Raw genomic sequence first — 23,050 nt, 5'->3', positions numbered from 1 at the left:
TCTTTCTACAACTAATTAATAAAGCAGCATCCTAATTGTTAGTTTCAACCTCTGTGATTTAAGACTTCTGCAGTATCTATGAATCAACTAATTTATTTTTGTGTCACTCCTGCAACTAAATGAAAGAAAAAAAATGAACCTAGAATCTACAAAATATTTATTGATGAAAAGAAATGCAATATGTTTGGCTTGTGTTAGTAATAAAGCAATAGTCTGATTTTAATTCATGTCTTATTAACATATTAAAAATTATCCCCTAATAAAATTGAAAGTAATTTATTATAGTAATAGCTTGTTATTATTAATATATATCAGAGCTGTAACCAAAGCCAAAATTTCTTAAAAACAGCAAAAAATGGAAATACATATGATTATGATTTGAGAACTCATTTTGAAACTTAAAAAAAAAAACCTTTTATTTGAGGTTGGAATCAGATTACGATGATCTTCCTATATTTCCACCCACCTCCTCTCTTGCTCTTCTGTCTTATTGCTTCATTTACATACATCAATTCTAGCTGCTTGTTCCTTTGATATTTTTATGAGTCATTTCCTTACTGCTCTTGAGAAAAGAGACTACTACCTTCTAAGAGACTCCTTCTGCCTGTTGAGCTATATCTCAAAGATCCTTAATGAATGAATGAGTCGATCCATTTATAAAAAAAAATAGCGAAACTAATAAGTGAGCTTAGTAAATTTTAAGCAAAGAAACTTAGGCTAAAAAGACCACCGATTTATTTCCAAATCCTTTTTTGTTCCATTTTTGTAAATAAGAAGAGCTTTGAAAATGAGTTTTTTTTTTTATTTTTATTTTACTTTTTATTTTTAGATAAGAGATTTAGCTATCCAAATTATTGTGTGCCCATTCCCCTAAAAACTCCTTTTGTTTATGTTAGGTTTTGTTTTTAGTGCTTGTCATGTTAAACATTCATTCCCACAGTGATAGACCTGGGTGTCTCATTTGTTGATCTTGTTACAGTTGTTGGGCTCTTATCAAGAATTTCATGAATTCCTCTCAGTTTCAGCTCCTAACTGCTATGCTTCTTCCCAGGTTTTCCCCCTCCCTTCTTTCTCCTCTGCAGTCCTATCTACATGTTGCAATGCAGAACAATTAGAAATTCTTAGTGAGCATTTTTGCCCAATTTTTGGCCTGAACCCTTGGACAGCATTTGGATTAAGTTCACTGGCCAGGATCCTGGGCAGCAAGACCAAATATCGAGACCAGGAATTGTTTGTGGCTAATCTAAAATGCTGGTCTTTTAACTTTTTGCATGTCTCTTGCTTGAGATTAAGGCATGGGGTGAGATGTATCGTTCATAGCTCACCCTCTTATGTACACACGGACCACCTCCCCTAAGTGGCCAGAGTGAATAAGGGGTTGCCTGTCTTCGCAAAAAGGGAACATCAAAAGATCCTTCTCCCTAAGAGCCAGATTTTAGGACTTTTGCCTGACCTGTGTGGCTATAGGACACTCAAGTTTGTAACACAGTCTGTGCTACAGTGTGTCTCCTTCAGAGACAGACTTTGGAGTCAAGTCAGTGGTTTGAAATCTTAGCTGCATCACATTGTAAAGCACCTAGCATTCAGTAACTATTTAATAAACATTAACTTTGTTTCATTTGCATCATCTCATTTTGTTGGGGGAAAGGATGTCCTGCGCTAATCCCATACAGGATTTGTGGACTCCACCCCCACTCCACACCAAAGCCATCAGGACATTGGGAAAGACAAATCCCGTCACCACCAAAGGGAAGGTGGCTAGGACCTGAGGGTGGAGTTAAGCAGCCAGGTTGGGTATAAAAACCAAACACATGGGCCTTGGGGTCTCTTGCTCTGTCGCTCGCCTCCTGGCTTCACGGCTCCTGGCTTGCGGCCAGCTCTCAGAGTGCCATTTGGGGTTCCTGATCAGTGCATCAGGTAGGATGCATTCAAAACTTTGTCTCCCACTTTTCTCCCTGAGCTGTACATTTCCTCATTTCCCCTTCTCTTGTAAATAAACCTTTTATTAACCTTTCGTGTGTGCCTGCAGTAGAAAATTGATAAGTCTTTTTAAGCGCGCTGGTGAGGACCCACAGTCAGGCACCCCGTTTTGTATCAGTGCTGCCCTATAACAGTTTGATCTAGACAAATAGCACAAATACCGTACTCCATTTTATGCATGATGAACCCAATGTTATGACACTTGCTCAGCAAGAAGAACTGATTCTTATCTGCTCTTACTAATAGTCAAGCATTCCTCAAAACACTTTACATTTAATCCCATGTCAAATCTATGAAATGGGTCTAAAGTAACGCTTTACAAATGAGGAAATTGCAGCACAGAAAAACCCAGTCAGAGAAAAGTTGTGATTCATACCACGAAAGAATGGCCCCCAAACAACCCGCCCCTCTAGGTACTAAGGTGCCTCCATTTCCCACAGCTTTTAAATAGTAGCTTGGAGTCATAGCTGTGAGCCCAAGGGTAGGGCACTCACCTGGAGAAGTGCGGCAGTGGGCCATCTCAACAAAGTGCCACTGGAAGACACACTGGATTATCAGATCTGCCAACCCCAAGGAGGAGAAAATTTTAGCTGGAAGGGATGATAATTCAATACCCGCAGGACAAGGCATGGAATATGGCTAGAGAGCCAGCCTAGACAGGATGCAGTTAGAGCTGCGGTGGCACCAGAACCTGGAAATGTTGTGGTCGGTGTGGGGTTCTGAGGTCGCTCAGAGAAGGAAGGAATAAAGCAGACATTCCCATTCATTAGGACACAGCAAGTTCAATCGAGAAGAGGAAAGAGATGCCAGCACAGAGACAGGCGCAGTCTTGAACAAGAAGTGCATTTTGCCAGGGAAATGGGTATTCTTTTACAATGTTCTTTGATGGAATTATTGGGGAAATGACTGCCTTGGGGTCAGATGGAGTTGGTCATCTAAAAGCAGTAAACCTCTCTGCCCCCACCTCTGGCTAATAATCTTTTCCAACCCTACCTTAGATTCCTGGAACCTTCCATAATTTTCATCTCTGGTGTTTGACCTTGTGAGACCTTCCAACCTAAATTTTTCTGCTTGAAGTTTCTATCAGAAGCACACTGGGCAAAGTTTTCCCATTCACATGTTGCACTTTGGGGACTTGGGTCTGAGTGGGGGGACACTGTTCACAAAGGCCCCTGACTGTCCCCAGCATCTGCTCATTCTGCTTCAGGGCACTCGATACCTCCTCTCTCTGTATTGCAGGTGAATGCATTAGTATTTTTGATCACCTGAAGGACAAGACCATCTTTTAATCATTTCTTATTTCCCATATGGAACATTTAGTAGGTGCTTAATAAGTGAATGAACATACTTAACCCCAAAAGGACTGAGAATTTGCTTTTATTATATTTCATTTTATGTGACAATGAGCTCAGTCTAATTTGTAAACTTTTTTTTTTTCTGATGGTAAAATATTTGAATGAAATTCTTTGGAGGAAAATAAGCCAATATTTTCAACTGTGTCTTAGGGTAATGCTTTTATATTCTACCTATTTTCATGTTTTATATTTGTACTAGTACCCAATTTAAAGCCACAAATAGCATAGCTTTTAGAAAAGGAATTGTGGTTTAATAATAGCTATTCATACAACCTATTAAAATGCTTACTAATGCATCAAGCCATGATGGATTTTAGTGGTTTCTCTGTAAGTGTATGAAGTAAATGCCATGTTCCTCCCCATGTGAGATTTGGTAGAAGGGTTGAGTGTGTTTCTTTTACTCATAAGTGGATATGAGTTGTAAGCGGCAGCTTACAATAAACTTAATCTGAAGTTTTGTAGATGAGTTTCACAACTTTTAATATTCTATTCAGTATGCTGGAGAGGAAAATGTTTCCTGTACCCTAATAGGTACACTGTGAATTAAAATAACCAAAGTCGCTAACAAGAGAAAAGGTGCAGAGTTTTTATTAATATTTACATAGATGAGAGTTCATAGAAAAGAAACTCAAAGAAGTAGTTAGACTTGGGTTTGTAAACCTTAAATCTTAATGAGGAACAAAGGACTTAGGCTTCAAGAGATGATGCACGATAGAGAAGTAACTGGGTCGGGGGTGTCTAATGGAAAACAGGGCCTCCTTTAGTTAGGACTGTTTACGCAACCTTGGTGCTGAGGCAAATTAAGGTTTTTTTCTTGACTTCCCTCCCTGACAAGGGAAAGGATACCTTCCTGAGGGAAATCAAAGCCCTGTTTTAGGTAAAGAGAGTGCAGAGAACTCTTTGCATGCCTGCCCTCAGCCACAATGGCATATTTTGGCGTGGCATATTCTGGTGGCCTTCAAGTAGAAAGGAGAGAATATTACAGTTGAAACATACATAATTTCCAATTTCATTTGTTTTTACAAATCCTATAGCTGTTTTCTTATTAAAGAATCCTGTTTTCACTATCATGTTTTAACTTATTAAAAATAAGACTAAGGTATATTTACTAAAAGCGAGGCAGGTCTTCCATCCTATTCTTTTAAAAACATTGGTATATTTTACTAGAATATTATTTATGCGTATCTATGTTACACAGTTTCAGTTCCGGTGATACTGGGCGTACATTTGGTATGTAACTTCTTCAACTTAACATTACAACTCAATATTCTTCATTTCTTGCTTGCTCACAGTCTCATTATTTAGCAGCTGCAAAAATAAGCCTAACTATTGTCGCATTGTCAGACAGCATGGCAGCTGCCTTCTGGTGGCCCATTCTGGCCAGGTGCAACCTGGGCCTCCAAGAGCCTGCTCAGGAGATTCACTGGTCACATCCCAGCCCTAAGCTGAGACAGGCCAAGCTGGGTTTCCCCTCCAGAAGCTCTCTTCTTGCTCTCCCCACTCACAGCTTAAGGTGACTGGAATCCAGCCCTGCAGCGCCATAAACCAACACTCACCTTTCCTAGTCCAGTCCACAGTCCGGACCTGCCCAGGGTGGGTTTTTTCCTGCAGCTCTCCTTCTGCCCTAGCAATTCACCGACCCACCGTGTGCAAGGGAAGAGCCAGGCCACTCCCTGGGCATCATGGTCTACCTGCTGGCCTCCGAAGTTCGGCAGCTGCTGCACAACAAGTTCGTGGTCATCTTGGGGGACTCGGTCCAGAGAGCTGTGTACAAGGACCTGGTGCTCCTGTTGCAGAAGGACTGCCTGCTCACTCCCAGTCAGCTCAGGGCCAAGGGAGAGATGAGCTTCGAACACGATGAGCTGGTGACTGGGGGCCAGTGGGGCCCCATGCACAATGGCACCAACTACCGCGAGGTGCGCCAGTACCATTCCGACCACCACCTGGTGCGCTTCTACTTCCTCACGCGCGTGTACTCGGACTACCTCAAGGACGTCCTGCGAGACCTGGCGTCGGGTGAGCACATCCCGGACGTGGTCGTCATGAACTCGTGCCTCTGGGACCTCAACCGGTATGGGCCAAACGCCTGGGAGAGCTACCAGACGAACCTGACAGCCCTGTTCAGCCACCTGCGACAGGTGCTACCCACGTCGTGCCTCCTGGTGTGGAACACGGCCATGCCCATCGGCCAGAAAATCAAGGGGAGTTTCCTGCCCACTCAGGCCTCTACCGAGTCCCAGAAAGCCAGAGTGATGGAAGCCAACTTCTACAGCTGCGTTGAGGCGGATAAGCACCACCTGGACGTGCTGGACTTGCATTTTCACTTCCGCCGCGCCGAGCAGCACCGGCAGGGAGACGGGGTGCACTGGGATGAGCGCGCCCACCGACACCTCTCCCAGCTGCTGCTGGCCCACGTGGCCGACGCCTGGGGCGTGGACCTGCCCCGCCGCGACAGCGTGGGCAAGTGCATCAAGAGTGGCCCTGCGAGGGAGAGGCCTAGACAGCGGGCGGAGAGGCAGCCGCAAGCCAGCAGCAGTGAACTGACCGTCCCTCTGCTCCTACCCTTGCCGCTTCAAATGCGCCCGCCCCTGCTTCCGCTCCCACCCGCACCCCCACCTCCCTGCCTACTGCTGCGCCCCCTCCTGACCTCACAGCCGCACCCCGGGCCCTTTCCCCAGCAGGTGCCCCAATTTCTGCCCTGTCCCCAAGATGCCTGTTTCTCCTCAGACCATCCATTCCAGTCTGATCAATTCTCAGACTATTTCCATTCAGATGTCCCCTTGTCTTCCCAGACTGAACTGGACTTTGTGTTTGACCCCCAACCCCCTCCAATCCCCCTCCCTACACCCTGTTATCAGCAACGGGCCCCTGTGGTTCATAGGGGTTTTCGTGGGTTTCCACCCCGGGGCCCCTACACACCCTGGAGACAGCGGCCCAGACCTTTCAAGAGAAAGACCCCAGCGTGCCCAGAGCCAAGGCCTCAGTGAGGTGGACTTAAGCCTTTTTTCTCCTCGTGGTCATGGGGTGGACAGATCACTGACCTTGTTAACTTAATTGTTTGGTCCAACTTGGACCTTTTTGTTTATTCTATTACCAGTGAAGGGAGGCCAGAACAATCTGACTCATTCTTGGGGCCTCTGGCTCCTCTGGGGGTGACCAACATAATTCCTGCCTCCCTATGCCTTATTCTCTTTTAGTAAATGTAAACTTGAAATAAAGAATTTGTTTCACAAAGGCAGTTGTGGGTTTATGTGTGTCTCTATTCAGTGCTGCCTCTCCTTTCCGTTGAGCAGTTCTGCCAGAGCAAGGACAGGAATGGTCCGGGCAGCTACTTGATGAACTTTTCCACATGGTCTGTCTGACATAAATCTAAGGATTTTGAGAAAATGAAGTTGATTGCTTACAAATAAAAGAACATTAATCTTTTGTGATCATATTTACCAGAGATTTTAGGAATCCTTGAATTTTAGAACTGGGAAAGCTAAAGATAACAAAATTTAACATTTACAAACAAGAAAACTAAGGCCAAGAGAACTGAGTGACTTGTTCTGGGTCACACAGAAAATTCTCCACTTGTCTTCCTGGTCTATACTAGTCTCTAATTTATATTAACTTTCAAGCCACAGGACTGATTTACACCATAGCAAATCTCAAACCAGGAAGGGAAGTTTACCAAACATGATCGTTCTATGCAGGTCATGGTGAAAAATCCCTATAATTGTATAACCAGAAGTTTATTGGCCTAATTGTGACTAATATCTTGAATAGTCTTGAGTTTTGCACTTGAGAAAATTAGAGAAAACTAATTGTCATTAAAACTAACTTACTGCATCAATGACAATGTGAGTGGCCATTGTAGAATAAAACCGAGCTGGAAGGCATTAGCCAGAACTCAGTTCCAGAATGGGCCACGGCCATCTCTTCTGTTTGGTAGGAATGTTAACATCAGGGAGATTTTAAATGCTAGGCCCTTTGCTAATGAGTCCCAAGGCAAGTTAGGGTTAAAAGTAGGCAGCTTCAGGGCCAGTGTAGGCAGGGACTTCAGGAGAATTAAGGGAGGCCTATGAGACAAGGGCAGAGAAATTCAGGAGAGCTAATGAGGGCAGTAAATTTTATGGTTAATTCTGAGGCTAATCGGGGCAGTAAATTTTAGGAGACCTTGGCCAGGGTTCGGAAAAAGAGGAACTCCAAGATAAGAGCTGGGAAAATGGGCACATCTGCCTGTAGGAGTATAGCCACAAAGAGCCAATCACAAAATAGGATGATGAGATTTTAGAACAGAGGGAAAAAAGGGTTTAAATGCCCCTAGACACAGGCCCACAACGGCTTTCTTGCCCCTTCCAAGTACAGTGTACCTGGGAGTCCTTACAGTCTTCCTTTAAATAAACTTTACTTTCTTAAACAAAGTTTGTTTCTCTCAGCTTACTTATCTAACATGTCTGCGAATTCCTTGTTATGGCTTTGTGGGACAAGAACCTGTGGTGGTTCAAGGACTAAATAAACAGGGCACACTGGCATCACTAGTACTTTGATACAATATGATATGAGTAAAATTGTCCAAATAATATGATTTTTCAATGAATTGATTTGACTGGTTACTAGGTCCTCATCGTGTCCATCCCAAAATTTAAAATGAGGGTAAAGAAATGCTATCCTGCTAAAATGAAGTTGGTGAACTCAAAAGAAATGAATCAGCTGTTTACAGAAGAAATACACTGCAACTTTAAATCCACTAAAACACTAAAATTCCTGAAGGGTAAAGCTTGTATTGTATTTATCTTTGAGCCTCCTCAATCCTGGTGAAATGTCTAGCACTTACTAAGTACTGAGTTATGTTTCTTGAATGACTCAGTGAATGAAGAGGTGGCATATAAATGTGTTTCTAAGTCTCTAAGGAGATACTATAAATTGGGTAAAAATATAAATTCTAGAAACCATGCAAATGGTTTGGCCCATCTGAAGTCCTTGCCAAAACAGCCTGGTGATGACCTTTGGACTATAGAAAGATGGTGCCTACAAGTCAAAATTTGCAGAATGTTCCAGAATAGTCAGGAGAGAGGGGAATTTGACCAATGGAAATGTTCCACTCCCACAGAGGAGATGAGTGCATCGGGCTGTGAGATTTGGTAACATTAGCCAGTTGCCTCCATGCTGGCTATACACTTCTAAGGACAATCAAGCAGCATTAGCTGCTGATCTGAGTAAGCTGACACGTTTGTATTTCTATGAATATCCTAATAAATAGGTGTTGTACCTTATAGCTCTTGTAAATTAGGTTGATATATATTAATCCTCGATCTAATCACACCTGATGAACCAAGGAGAATGAGTTCTTAGATACATAGTGCTGAGGACTTGACATTAAGTCTGATAAATCCATGATACTATGGATTAAATTGCACCAATCATTTAACAGTCCTATTTCTCTCAGATGGCAGGAAGACTCAGAAAGGGACATTTCCTTCCCAGGTGCATTAATTTCCCGTTGGGCTGTAAAAAATACCACCAGCTTGGTAGTTTAAAACAACATATATTTATTCTCTAACACTTCTGGAGCAAAAAGTTTAAAATCCATTACCCCAGAGAAAAATCCTACTGTCCTACATGAGCAGGTTTTTGCCTGCCCTCACAGCGTTATCTTCCAGAACTCTCTTCATAGCTCTTGATGCATTCAAACTGACAGGACTAGTATTGCTCATACTGCCAAGCTCTTTTATGACTTGGGTCTTTGTACTTGCCATTCTTTTTGCCTAGAATATTCTACATCTACTATTTTCCCATTCTTAAATATCCAACTATTCATCCTACTGTGCAATCCTACTGCTCTCACCTCCTAAAAGGCCTATAACCACTTAATCTCAAAGTACTGCTAGGATCTATTAAGCATTTTTTTTTTTGAAAATTTTATTTGTTTATACAAGAGCTGGGGTACAGGCCAGAGGTGTGGGAGGGTGAAAGGATTCACCAGAGAATGAGAGGGGAGCAGAACAGGTAGATGGACGGAAAAGCACTGCTGAGGGGAGCAGGGGGCGAGACAGGAGAGGTCTGCTGCACCATGCTGGCCAGGAATTGAGCCAGAGCTGCAGAGGCTGCTGACAACTTCACAGCACCCGCTCCACTGCCACCAGGGAGGCCCCTGTTAAGCATTTTTTATTTCCTTTGTTTTGCTTACCCCACCCTGCTGTGGCTTCAGTAGTTCCCTGTTAGCCTCTCCCTAGGACATAAGCTCTGAGTCTTGCTCACTATAGAGTCTACTAATAGTGTCTAGCAAATAAGGTCTTCATATATATTTATCTCAGTTAAACGTTCAGTAACATAATTAAGTTGTACTGTGTACTTAAAGATGCAATTTGTGTTTAAATCAAGCTGTGTTTGATTACTTTTCTTTAGGAAATGTCTCTCATAATGTTACTTAAGTCATTTTGGATGGCTAACATCTGCTGGACACCCCATTCTCACTGGTGTGAAGGGACTGATAGCACCTTCAGTACATGTTTGTATTTAATCTCATCTATGATGACCTTGATCTTCCAACTTAGAGCTTTCTTTTTCCATTTGTGCTTTGTCACCTTATCCTTATGTCAAGAAAACCAGGGATACAAATAAGCTATTCATTATCTGGTAAAAAAAGCAAAACTATCCAACATTTATGAGAGAAATTATTGCTTTTTTTTGTTTGTTTTTTGGTTTTCACTTTTATTTCCTTTCATTTTAAATTGAACTTATTCCCTAGCCCAGAATTCATGTTTCTTCTGTTTCTTCTGGTGTATCTTTTTCTTCTGTGCAGCCTCCCCCCCCCCCCCCCCCCCAGTTTAGGAAAAATCTGCCCTTTTGCAGTAAGGACCATCTTGTGTGGCAGGAGGAGCTCATGGATGGGGTCCTCCAACCATGAGTTCTACAATGCATCTTGGGAGTTTTGAACACCTGGATGTGCTCAGTGGCCAGAGAGTCTACATCTAAACCCTGAGGTTCCGCATTACTAAGCATGGGCAGTAAAAGTTCAGCACTCTTTTTGCTTCATCTACCCTGCCCACTGTTTGGCCTGGGCACACCTACCATCTCCACCATGGTAACGCCGGAATGGCATGCACTGCTTCTGCAGAGACATCTTTCAGATGCCTGGTGGCCTTTCAGGTATGCATACCTTGCCTGCCTGGGCTGTCCCACAATGGTTCTTAAAGTGAGCACAAAGATTTTACCTTCTTGATTTGCATGGCTTTGTAGTAATCAAAGGTCACCTGAGGGCCCTTTCCGGAAGTGGAAGACTCTGTTGTGAAGACTTGGGGCTGGGTACATTTGCCTGTTCTCCAACTCAAGACATGACAGCACTCAAAGCTTTTCATATTTGACTCCTTTCTTTTTTTTTCCATATTTAACTCGTCTCAAGTTTTCTGGAAAACGAAAGTAAAATTTATGCTTAAATCAATATTATCCAAGCAGCATATGTGTCACATATTTTATAATAACCAGATTCTATTTTGTTATACCAAAGGCTCAAACATTATAGCTGTAACTATATTTTTCTATACATTCAAACAAAGCAAGGCCCAGGATTTGAAATCAGATGGAATCTTCCATCTGCCATACAATTAGAATCAGGCCCTCCGACCAGCCCCAGAGTGGTTGGCAGGCCCTCTGCAGCATTGCTCTCTGAGCAGCCTCCAGGTTAGATTCTGGAGTGGAACCCAGTACCAGCTCAATCTTTTACAGCTTTATGTTCATGAATTCTGCAAAGGTAAGTTGCTTGAAAATTTATATTGTTAAGACTCTTGTCAGAGGAAGGACTTATCAATGTTTTAAAACTATTCTATTTTTGTTTCCATAAACCTAGAAACAATATCCTCATTCCCACAACTTCAAGTCTGCATCACTGCATGCTTCATTTATAGCTGCAGCTTTTCACAAAAGTTACCCATTAAACTTTAAAGAAACATTTCCCAAAATATGTCCTTTTGAGCCACAATCTTTACTCCATATGCATTCATAATTGCCTCATGGAAATTCACAATGACTTAATAAATTAGAGGCTTTGAAAAAAAATCTCCATTAATTGATGAAATGTACCTAACCTAGTATTTTGCAGTTTTATTTAATTGCAGGTCATTTTTATAAGTAGCATCTTTTAAAAACATATTTTGGGAAATATTGTTCTTGATAATGCCAGATAAAATAGTTGAAGTTAGTGGAAAGAAACTTCTCAGATGCTTTACATATAAAGCCCTTCTGTAAAAACTTTTTTCATAGAGGTAACCTTGCCTTGTAGGTTTCAGGTGCATCATGAAAAATCATCATGTGTGGAGATTACACTAAGTTCACTGCTAAAAGTTCAACTCTATGCTTCTCCATATAATTAGTTCCTTTTACTAGATTGACCCCCTCATCCCCAAGCCCCCTTTCTTCTGATTACCGTTAATTTGATTTTATAGTCTAAAATTTATTTTGGTTTTATTCAATCACTAGGTTTTTTGGTAAAGATTTATTTTATTTATTTATGCATACAAGAACTGGGGTGCGGGCTGGAGGTGCAGGGGAGTGAGAGGATGCACCAGAGACAGAGTAGGGAACAGAACAGACAGATCCACTGAAATACACTGCTGAGGGGAGCAGTGGGCTGTTGCATCAGGCAACACCATACTGACAAAGACAAGGGAGTCATGGAGCAGGTTACATAATGCAGGATATTGACTGAGAGCAAGATCCTGGCCGTTTTTTATTGATAGACTAATCATACAGCATCAGCTATGTGTGTGAGGGAGGACAGGGAGAAAAGGAGGGGTGAAACTCAGGAATGTCATCTAGGGCTTGAGGGGGACATGAGTCTGCTGACCATATGATCAGCTTGATGACAAGTGTTGTAAGCGAGACTGGACCCCAGACCCCTGGCCATGGTCCTAATCTTTTATCAACAAGGCATTCCACTGGTCAGCTTCTGGGGTCCCTTGTCACACATTAGTCCTCAGCCTCCCAGGTGTTCCTGGTCATGCCTCATGATGCGTACCCTTCCCAGAGTGATCAAGGTTTCTGCTCTTGATTGATTTGAAAGGCAGCTTGTAAGGTTTGGCTCCTATGACTGATTGATCGGTTCTGAAGGGCAGTTCTGACCTTGTATAGGAATGCAGAACTGCAGGGAACAATAATGGCAGCTGAATAGGCTGTTTAAGTTTAGCAGACCCACAGTGGGTGAGACAGGAGAGGTCTGCTGCGTCATGTGGGTCACCTCCCTGGTTGGGAATCAAATTCAGGCCTCAGTGTCTAGTGATAGCTTGATTGTGCTGAGACTTAACCCCTGCGCCACCAGGGAGGCCCCAATTACTTGTTTGTTTCTTTATGTATAATATATAGGTGAAATCATATGGTGTTTGACCTATTTCACTGAGCATAAAACCGTCCAGGTCCATCCATGTTGTTTCATTTTTATTTTTAAAATTGACTAGTACTCCATTGTGTATATATACCACAGTTTTGTTCCTTTCTAATGGAGCATTATAATAATCTGCCCAAACATGTGTTAATATTCATTAAGCAAACTTTGGAAAATTCTGAGATATGCTAGTTAGCCAAAGTGGGGTGGAATGGACCCAGAATGATTGCCCTCTTCTTCTAAGAAGAGGCCACTTTAGGGGACCACCCTGGTGGTGCAGTGGGTTAAGTCACAGCACTATGAAGCTATCCACAGCCACTGCACCATGAGTTACATCCGCAGCTGGCCAGGAAGCTAACCCACATGGCACATAAGACTTTCCTGTCTCCCCCGCTGCCCCCCTCAGCAGTGTATTCCAGTAGATCTGCCTGTTCTGCTCCCCACTCTGTCTCTGGTGAATCCTCTCACCCCCTCACCTCTGGCCTGTACCCTAGGTCTTATATGCATAAACAAATCTTAAAAAAACAAAACAAAACAAAAAAGGGATGGCCCATCTTGGTAACAAGTGTTGGGGAGCGTCCAGTCCCTCTTGTACAGTAGGGTGGTTCCACCTCAGATGTTTGCTGCCTGGCACAGATCAGACTATCCTTAGTGACACCCCAGTGGAGAATGGTCATGGGAAATAAGGAACAAACAGTATTCTGAGTCTGAGCACATACATGTCTCTCAACACAGCTCCCTCTGTTGGCATGTAGCAATGTTAGCAGGACTCAAAGCTCTAGAAAAGTAAGAGTCTATCTCAGAAGCATGAGAACACCATCAGGAGCTGCTGGGACAGAGCCATCTTCTCTGATGAAGAAGAGATTCTGTAGACCACGTGGTCTGTGACATCAAACCTCACTTGATGTCATTCACAGGTGCCTTCGTCATGCCACAGTGATGCTCCAGGCCCAGCTGGCACCTGGCTTATTAGTTTGGCATCTTATCTTTACTTCTCACTCCCATGTCTACACATCTTGCATTAATTTTTGTGAAGCCATCTTTGATCTTATATTTTATCTCATTAATATGTCATATTGCCAGACTGATCTTTTTCCTACCACCCATTTTCCCCCAACTGCACCTTGCCCTAAGGCAATGTTCCTAAAATTTAATTTAGAGGCCATTAGAATATTCTGGTGAGCTTGTTAAAACATCATTGCTGCCATCTCCCCTCTGAGTTTTATTCTCATTCAAAAGGTCAAGGGTAGTGTCCTAGAGTTTGCATTTCTATTCCACACTTTGAAAACCACCAAAAATGTAAAAAGAATTACATAATCCCACTCATATCTAATCCCACTCATAATCTAAATTTATAACCACTGGTAACATTTTGCCATATCCTCCTTTTCTTTTTTCTGAAATATTTTAAAGTGAAATACTTCATAATATTTCATCTCCAAATATATCATGTGGGCCTCCCCGGTGGCGCAGTGGTTGAGCGCTTGGCTGCTAAGATGCCCGCAGCCTCTGCAGCACCAGTTCAATCCCCGGCTGCAGGGCGAGGGTCCCACATGGCACGCAGACCTCTCTTGCCGCACTGGCTGCTCCCCTCAGCAGTGTATTTCGTCAGTCTGCCAGTTCTGTTCCCCGCTCTGTCTCTGGTGAATTCTCTCACGCTCCCGCACTTCTGACTGTACCCAGTGCTTATATAAATAAATAAATAAATAAATATTTTTAGAAAATAAATAATATATCATGTGTGGGAAATTAGGACATTTTCCTATATAACCGCAAGATAAGTATCACATACCTCAAATAAAACAGAATAACTTGCTGCTGTCATCTGATGCTTTATCAATTAAATGTCTGTGTCACTCCAACAATTATACATTGAAAAACCTGTCTCCAAGGTGATGTTAGGGGTGAGGCATTTGGGAGATAACTAGCATTAGATAAGATGAGGTTGGAACTCTCATGAGTGGGATTAGTGACCTTACCAGAGAAATTGCTGCCTTTCTTCACTCTCTGTGGTATAAGACTATAATGAGAAGTCAGAAAAACAAGGCCCTTACCCGGATCCTACCACGCTGGCATTGTGAGCTTGGATGTCCAGCTTTGAGAACTGTGAGAAATAAATTTCTATTGTTTGTAAGTCACTCAGTCTATGGTACTTTATTAAAACAACCCCAACTAAGACAAACACTTTGCCCCAAAAATGTTTTTTGCATTTACTCAAATGGGGATCCACTAAAGAATCACATTTCATCGATTTTATATCTCTGAATCTTTTAGTCTAGAAGAGAACTCAACACACACCCTTCTTTTTCTTATGACACTGACTCACTGAGAAGATTTGTCCAGTAGAATGTTCCAAATTCAGAGTCTATCTAAAGATTTCTTCATCACATTTAATTTTTCTTTATCCCTATAAAATGAATGTTAGATCCATAGGTTCAAGTCAAATGTTTTTGGTAAAATACTTCACAGACAGGGCAGTGTACTTCCCATTGTACCCCACTGGGACACACAAGCTGGTTTCCGCACATAGGATGCTAAGATTAATCACCACGTAAATGTGACAGTTCAAGATGATGTTTTAAAAGTACATTTTCCTATTGACAGCCACATTGGCAAACTTATCAATATGTATGTCAATATTGCAGTTCTTTATTAATCTTAATGGTTTTAGTATCACTGATAATTCTTGCTTGAAATTGTGACGAGGTCTCCCTGATGGTCTAGGGGTTAGGTCTCACCGCTATTACCACTACAGCCCGAGTTCTATGCCTGGCCAGGGAGCTAATCCATACATGGCGCACTAGACCTCTCCAGCCTTACCTGCTACTACCCTTAGCAATGTATTTCAGTAAATCTGCCTGTTCTGTTCCCTACTCTGTCTGGTGTATCCTCTCACCCTCACATCTCTGGCCGACACCCCAGTTCTTCTACTCTAAAAAAAAAGAAAAAAAAAAAAGAAATTGTGACTATATTAGAGGTGGGGAAATGGTCATTTTCTGATCTTACAATTCCTTGTTAAAAATGGGGAAAACTCCAGGCCTCCCCTGGTGGCACACGGTTGAGCACTGGGCTGCAAAGCTGCCCGCAGCTTCTGCAGCGCCAGTTTGATCCCTGGCAGCCCGCAAGGGTCCCACATGGCTCGCAGACCTCTCCTGCTGCGCCCACTGCTCCCCTCAGCAGTGTTGTCAGTCTGCTTGTTCTGCTCCCGGCTCTGGCTCTGGTGAATTCTCTCACCCTCCCAAGCTTCTGACTGTACCCAGTGCTTGTATAAATAAGTAAATAAATCTTCAAAAAAAAAAAATTTTAAAAAAATTTAAAAAATGGGAAAAACTCCTTTACATAATGTATCTACATTTGGGGAATCTTTCCTAATTGACCAATAAATAAATGATTCCAAATTAAAGTGAGAGCATTTTTGTATCTATATCAATTGGCAATGATATACTCATCTCTTCCTTGTTACTGGCAAATACATATTTTTAGCCTAAGAAAAGTTTATTTTGTATTAGGCAATGCGTTACATTTTTAGAATTAGAGAGAAAATTTAGATAAGACAGCCATATTATATAAAATCATTGAAAGAAATTGCTACTTGGGTGAAATAATATAAGAATGCATTATTAAGTAATTCTTTAATACTAAGTCCTCAGATATTTCCACTGAAATGCCTCTAATGGCGGAGGAACAGAACCTGTTACAGGTTTGCCTCCAGTAGCCTACTCTAAGGGTTAAATTTACAGAATGCTAAAATATTAACTGAAATTCTGTATTCAGCTCTACATACTGTCACTGTTTGTTTTGTAAGAATAAATAACAACCTTCAAAACACTGAGAAAAATCATAGCTACAAAAATATATTGGGATTTAGGGCTATAAATAGGGGGATGATAACATACCTCATAGGAACATTAGGGCAGTTCACTGAGTTAATATTTCTAAAGCCCTTATAACTGTGATTGGCACCAAGTTAGCAATATAAAAATATTTGTTAAATAAAATTAAAGATTTGTTCCAAGTTCATTTGATTGTTTAACCCCCATAGGACTGCCTCCCAGGGTATTAAAAACCCAGTGTGATTTTAGTATTTAAAGACACAATTATGGTTGAAGTAAGAGGAAAAGAGACTGGCTGTTTATTTAAGGTATGTTAGAAAAAAACACCAGAGAGCAGAGGAAATGGGTGTGAAGCCAAGAGCTGGCAGAGGGCAGGGAGCGCCAGGCAGGTTTGGGGCACAGCCACTTCCGCAAACATTGGCGAGAAACTGCCAGAGGCCCAGTGCCGGCCATGAGGGTGAGAAACTAATCAATTGTGGAGGTGATGCACAGTGTTTCTTAGACCGCTTCATCAGATTGGTTGGGGCGCTTGTTGAAAATGCAGAGGGCCTCCTTGGTGGCTGAGGGGTTGTCTCAGCACTATCACCACTTGGGCTTGAGTTCCATTCCCTGCCAGGGAGCTACTCACATGGCAAGCAGACCTCTCCTGTCTCACCTGCTGCTCCCCTCAGCAGTATATTTCAGTGGATCTGCCTGCTCTGCTCCCCACTGTCTCTGGTGGATCCTCTCACCCCCACACCTCTGGCCTACACCCTAGTTCTTCTACCAAAAAAAAAAAAAATACAGAATGTGTGGTCCCCCTGCATGTAGACACTCAGAATCACTGGGGTGGGCCTGGGGAGCCAGGATTTGACACATCCTAGTGGCTGATGTAACTAGAATGTGAAAACCATTGTTATAAGAGATGTGGCTCAGAGTTAATGTCCTTTTTTCCTTAACAAAAATAAAACTTAAAAAATAATTTTGAAAATATCTAACACTCCCACCATGTCAGAATAGCCTAGAATTTGTGGTTGGAAACATTTAGCAATAATCTCACACAAAAATTCATAACTCTTGGTGACATGTTTTTATAACCTAAAGAATTAAAAAAAATTAAATTAAAACCAAAAAAAAAAAAAAAAAAGTACACAGATCCCTCCCCAAAGCAACTGAATCAGAAATTATAGGTTAAGAATCTAGACATAAGTTTATTAAAAAGCTCTCCAAATATTTCTAACGTTTGGTCAAGACTAAAATCACTAATTTGGTGCAACCTCATTTTTCAGACAAGGAAACTGAGGACTAATAAATAACTTGATTAAGATGACAGAACTCTCTTCAAAAAAGCCACCATGTAAGACACTAGTCATGTAGCAATGTTTTTCAGATAAAGACAATAACCTATTATTGAATTGTTTAAAACATTTAGTGCTCCTGACCACAACTTTTTAAAAAATGAAATAGAATACAATAAAATATCAGAACACCTATCAAATAGTAATATTATTTCAGTGGCTGCAATATTATATGTGGCTGCAAGAATAAGTTCCCCCAAATCTAGAATGTAATTTGAGTCCAAAGAATGAAGCAAGCACTTGCATTATTCACATTTAAAATTTATCAGGGGGTCTCCCTGGTGGCTCAGGGGTTAAGTTTCAGAGTTTTCAAGCTATTGCCAGCCACTGCAGCATGAATTTGATTCCTGGGCAGGGAGCTAACCCACATGGTGCAGCAGACCTCTCCTGATTCGCCCACTGCTCCCATCAACAGTGTTTTTCAGTACATCTGCTGGTTCTGCTCCCTGCTCTGTCCCTGGTGAATCCTCTCACCCCCTGCACCTCTGGCCTACACCCAGTTCTTGTATACATAAATAAATAAAAATAAATCTTCTTAAAAAATAAAGTTTATCAGGGCAGTTTACATACAGGGGTCCTCACACTGAAGCCAGAGTTTTGGTGGAGGTAGAATCTATGCCACTTACACTGACAGGCGTCTTCTACTCGGCTTGGTATGTGTGTCCTTCTTGTGTAAGGTTAAAGATGTCAGATGACCTGGGGACATGTCATTGCTCTACTAAGGCCAGGGACATTTATATAGATCACAACCACAGGTTCACACACATGAAGGAGCGGTTGGGGAACTGGCTATCTCCCCAGAGAGGACAATCAGTGGTAATGGGCCTAAGATGGGACCCATATAAGATGCAGTTGCTTTGGTTTTCTTGCTCTGTGTGTGTGTGTGTGTTCTGTGAGTAGATATTCAATGTCATTCCTATGAGTTGTCCAAAACAGTTGGAAATTCCTCCTATGGAACTTCCTTATAATTCAAACATCTAAGATTAGAAGGTGGCAGTGAGGGAAGTAGCTATCTCCTCTCTCTGGTAAGGAGCCCACGGAGGGTCTGAATGGCACTGAAGTCCAAAAGACGGACTTGAGGGTGCACTTTGGGGCAATTCGAATCTGTGTTCCTTCTTGGTGATGAGAGTTTGTGCAAGAAACTAAACTCTTCATGACTCAGCTACTTAAATTTTGAAGTGAAAATAATAACACCCACATTACAGGATTGTTAATTTTAAGTGGCATAATATTAATAAAACACTTAGCACAATGCTTGGCATGTAGATAGTAGTTAATAAATACAGACAATTAAAAATGTATGTGAGATCTGTCATTTCCTCACTGAGAGAAAAAGAACTGAAAATGTACCAGGATTAGAATAATCTTTGGAGGGATATATATCCTGGGTCTAGTGTTTATTTTAGAAGGGAAAAAATAAAAATAGCTAAAATAATTGCTTTCACAGGCAAAATATTAGCAAGAACAAAATTTCTGTTTTCACAGAGCTAGAAATTATGGCACCACAAAGAGACCTGCTTGTCTTGAAGAGAAAACATTCCATTTTTTCTCCCTTTCTTTGCAGAGGAACTCTATGTAACTGTTACAAACATTCAGTTAACGCTCCAAATTAAAAACGGTGTAATAAAAGCAATTTATAATATAAATAGAATCTGGGATGCCAGTGGCCACAAGGCCCTGAAACAGGGAAAAGAAAGCCGCGTGCCTGTGCGAAGAAAGGGGAGGCACTGAGGCAGATTTCAGAGAGTGACACTAAACTGTTGTATTGCTGGATGTTTGAGGATATCAAAGCACCCGCCGCCAACACGTTCAAATCTCGGTGGGTCCAGCTTCACATGCTACACAGGGCAATCACTGCGATTCATCCTCAGACGACTTCAAAGTGATCAAAAGAAGCCACTTCAAAAAGCCTTTCCACGTCCAAACACTTCATCTTCTGATCGATGTTGCAGTGGAACCCTCTAAATAATAAAGAGCCCCCCCAGTCCCCCCACCTCACCCCGTCTCCCCCACCTCACCCCCGAGATCCCCAAGCCCCCCTTCTCCCAGTCTCAGTCTGTTCTGAAGTCAGTGACTTTTGTATAGATCACAAGTACACATGAAGGAAACGGTGGGGAAACTGACTGTCTTCCCAGAATGGACAATCATGGGCCTAAGATGGTATCCATATAAGATGGAGTCACTTTGGTTTTATTGCCCTGTGTGCGTGTGTTCTGTGAGTAGATGTTCAATGTGATTCTTATGAGTTATCCAAAATGGTTGGAAAGTCTTTGCCATTTCCACGCTGGACCTGTCTCAATGTTCAGCCGCACGATGCAATGTTGCCCACTTGTCACAAGAATCTAAAATAGACACTTCCCCGGGGAATTCCTCCTGTATCTTCCACTTTCTCAGTGCTTCCCACAAGGATTCTTCCAGAGATGACCCAGTGTAGACCCCACAATTTCACGTTTTTGTTTTGTCAGTAGCTGCTCAAAGTTTTCCATACCTGAGGCACGGTCCCCCAAGTGCCCGCCTTCCCCAGAACTGGGGCCCATCCCTTGCTAACATGGGCATCCATTTCTCTTTGATCAATCACAGAGACGGTGTTTCCTTCCTCACTTGGAAACCAGAAACGTGACATCAAAATATCACTTCTCTCATTGTCAGCTAGATGTGAAAACAGCTCATTTTTTTTTATGGATCTTGTATTTTTTTATTAAGATTTATTTATTTATGCATACAAGAGCTGGGGTACAGGCCAGAGGTGTAGGGGGTGAGAGGGCTCACCAGAGACAGAGTGGGGAGAAGAACAGGTGGATCTACTAAAATACACTGAGGGGAGCAGCAGGTGAGTCAGGAGAGGTCTGCTGTGCCATGTGGGTAGCTCCCTGATGGGGGATCTAACTCAGGCTGCAGTGGCTGTGGACATCTTCACCGTGCTGTTCTTAACCCCTTGTGCCATTCTTTTGAGTGACTTTGGCTGGAGCAGCCATGGCATAATCTTCTAGTGTAACCTTTCTAACTTATGTTGTGGCATCTTCCTCCTCTTCAGTGGCTGACAGCGCTTCATTACCCCAGGCCCTTCACTACTGGGTTGGGCGGGAGGGGAAACTTCACCCTCCCTCCACTCAGCATGAGTGCTGGCTTTCTGCAGATTCTGAATGTGTCTTGCTTCCTCCTCCTACCTCTTGAAGTATTCCCTGCGGACAGCCATTGCTCTGTGAAGCAACACACATGGGCACAGAATCTTCGAGTGGTGCCTGAATGCTGTGCTACTGGACACACGGTTCTCATTTTTTTTCCCTGGAGGCTGCGCCCCTCCTCACAATGACCCTGCTGCCAGATACTGTGGTTTTCCTGAGATGGGCAGTGATGTGCAGTGGCTGCAGGTTCCAGGCGGAGACTTGCTAAGATCTCTCAGTGGTTCCCACACAGTCGGGCCCCACCCTCTGATTTCTCCCTCTCTCTCTCTCTCTCTCTCTCTCTCTCTCCCCCCCCTTCCTCTCTCTCTCTCTCTCTTTCTCCCTCTCTCCTCTCTCTCTCTCTCTCTCTCTTTCTCTCTTCCCTAAAGAATGGCCTTATCTTGCAGATGTAGAAGCAAAGTGTGTCATCAGCCATGTGATGCTGTGACTTGTTAGTTTCAGTCTTAATTTCTTTCCAGGAAAGATATTAACATCTGCAGGAAAAACATATATTGCATTCTTGTCTGGTGACTGGATCCCAAATAAAATGAAAAATTAGGCTGTTGGCCCCAGACCTGCTTCCTGTTGCCCTTGGCCCTCACATTTCCCACTTTGCTCAGCTCCTTTACATGAGCACAGAGGTCATGTCACTTTGAATATGTATCCCTTCAATCAAGGACTAACCTCCCCCACACTCATCATTTTGTGAAGGAACAGGTGTCCACTGTGTTTCTAAAAAACAGATGTGTCTGGCTCGTTTAGCATTTCTGTGGCAGCTGGTGAAAAACATTTGTTTTCTTCTTTCTTGTACTCCTATTGTTAGCAGGCAGACTCAGGGTACCCAGATATCCCTGTAAATGGGATGGGTTCTGTAAATGCTGTAAATGGGTTCTGCCATCTGCCACGTAAAGAAAAAGCATAAGACTTTCAATAAAAAAAGAACTTTCATAGAATTAGTGTGCATGGAAAGAGAAGAGAGAGAAGAAAGAATAACTGTTTTCCAATGAAGCACCCAAAGCCACCTATCTCCTCAGGGGTGAATGTCCAGCCAAACAGCATTGACCCCAAACAGGGTCACTGAGTTTGCCCCAAGTCTAAGGCACCTTGGGGTGGGGAACCATAGGAAAGGGACAGAAGGAGCTAGGCAAATCTGGAAGAAAAGGAGCAAAATCAAAGTACAAGTCAAGATAAAGGCTCCCCATGTGGGGAGGTCTACCCACACCTCTTCCAAGTGTCTTCTTCCATGTCCCCCAAGTTTCTGATGCAAATCCAAGATGAGAAAGCAAGCTCAGCTTCTTGTTCACATGTCTCTGCTTCACGTGCCTCCTCCAAGTCTTCTCTTACAAGTCCTTTTTAGCTTCTCCTCCTCCTCCTCCTACCCCCTACTCTCAGGTCCACCCTTCATGACGTGGGGCAGGGAACATGGAGCCTCCCCTTTTCAGATTACACTGTTACACTGTGAAGGCTTATGGCTGTTCTACAATGTCATCTCATATGCACATACATATGTACACACATATATATGTACACAGAAATATATAAAGGGTTGAGTATATGTTACATTCATAGGACATAAATATGTGGTCTAGGTACTGTAGAAGACTTAGAGATGAATCAAGCACAAACCCTGTTGTCCAGGACAGAAGACAGGACATGTGCACAAGTAACTCTCATCCAGGAGCAGATGTGCTAAGAGCCAGGAAAGACAGCTGCAGCACTATGGGAGTCAAAGGTGGGGGAGACTGCCTGCATCCCACAGATGGAGGAACAGTGGTGTCTGTGGCAAAAGAGGCATCTGAGCTGCTTTCTGGAGGGTGGACAGGACTTGCTTCTGCTGAGTCAAGGTGGCATGGCAACCTCCTAATGAGGGAGAGCATAACCAGGACCCAGGAGTGGGCAGAAGACCCTGCCCAGGGACTATCAATGAGGCCACTTATACAATCTGTATAAGGGGAGTGGAGGGCATTGCTGTGGGGAAGGAGATGATGCAGTAGTTTCTGGGCTGCTGTAACAAATGATC

At 42.7% G+C, this 23,050-nt stretch overlaps 1 protein-coding gene across 1 annotated transcript; it reads left to right on the top strand.

Moving 5' to 3' along the window:
- The first annotated feature begins 5,014 nt into the window (after positions 1–5,014).
- PCED1B (PC-esterase domain containing 1B) lies at positions 5,015–6,337 on the top strand. Its single transcript, XM_084255651.1, has one exon. The coding sequence runs from the start codon at positions 5,018–5,020 to the stop codon at positions 6,320–6,322; it is 1,305 nt and encodes a 434-aa protein (XP_084111777.1). The 5' UTR covers positions 5,015–5,017; the 3' UTR covers positions 6,323–6,337.
- Positions 6,338–23,050: the final 16,713 nt, after the last annotated feature.

The sequence above is a fragment of the Talpa europaea genome (assembly GCF_964194135.1).
Source record: "Talpa europaea genome assembly, chromosome: 15".
Taxonomy (NCBI): domain Eukaryota; kingdom Metazoa; phylum Chordata; class Mammalia; order Eulipotyphla; family Talpidae; genus Talpa; species Talpa europaea.
This window is presented reverse-complemented; position numbering and strand designations above follow the sequence as displayed.

Bases quoted from the DNA above. Each gene is read 5' to 3' on its own strand.
- PCED1B (XM_084255651.1), top strand. From the start codon at position 5,018: ATGGTCTACCTGCTGGCCTCCGAAGTTCGGCAGCTGCTGCACAACAAG.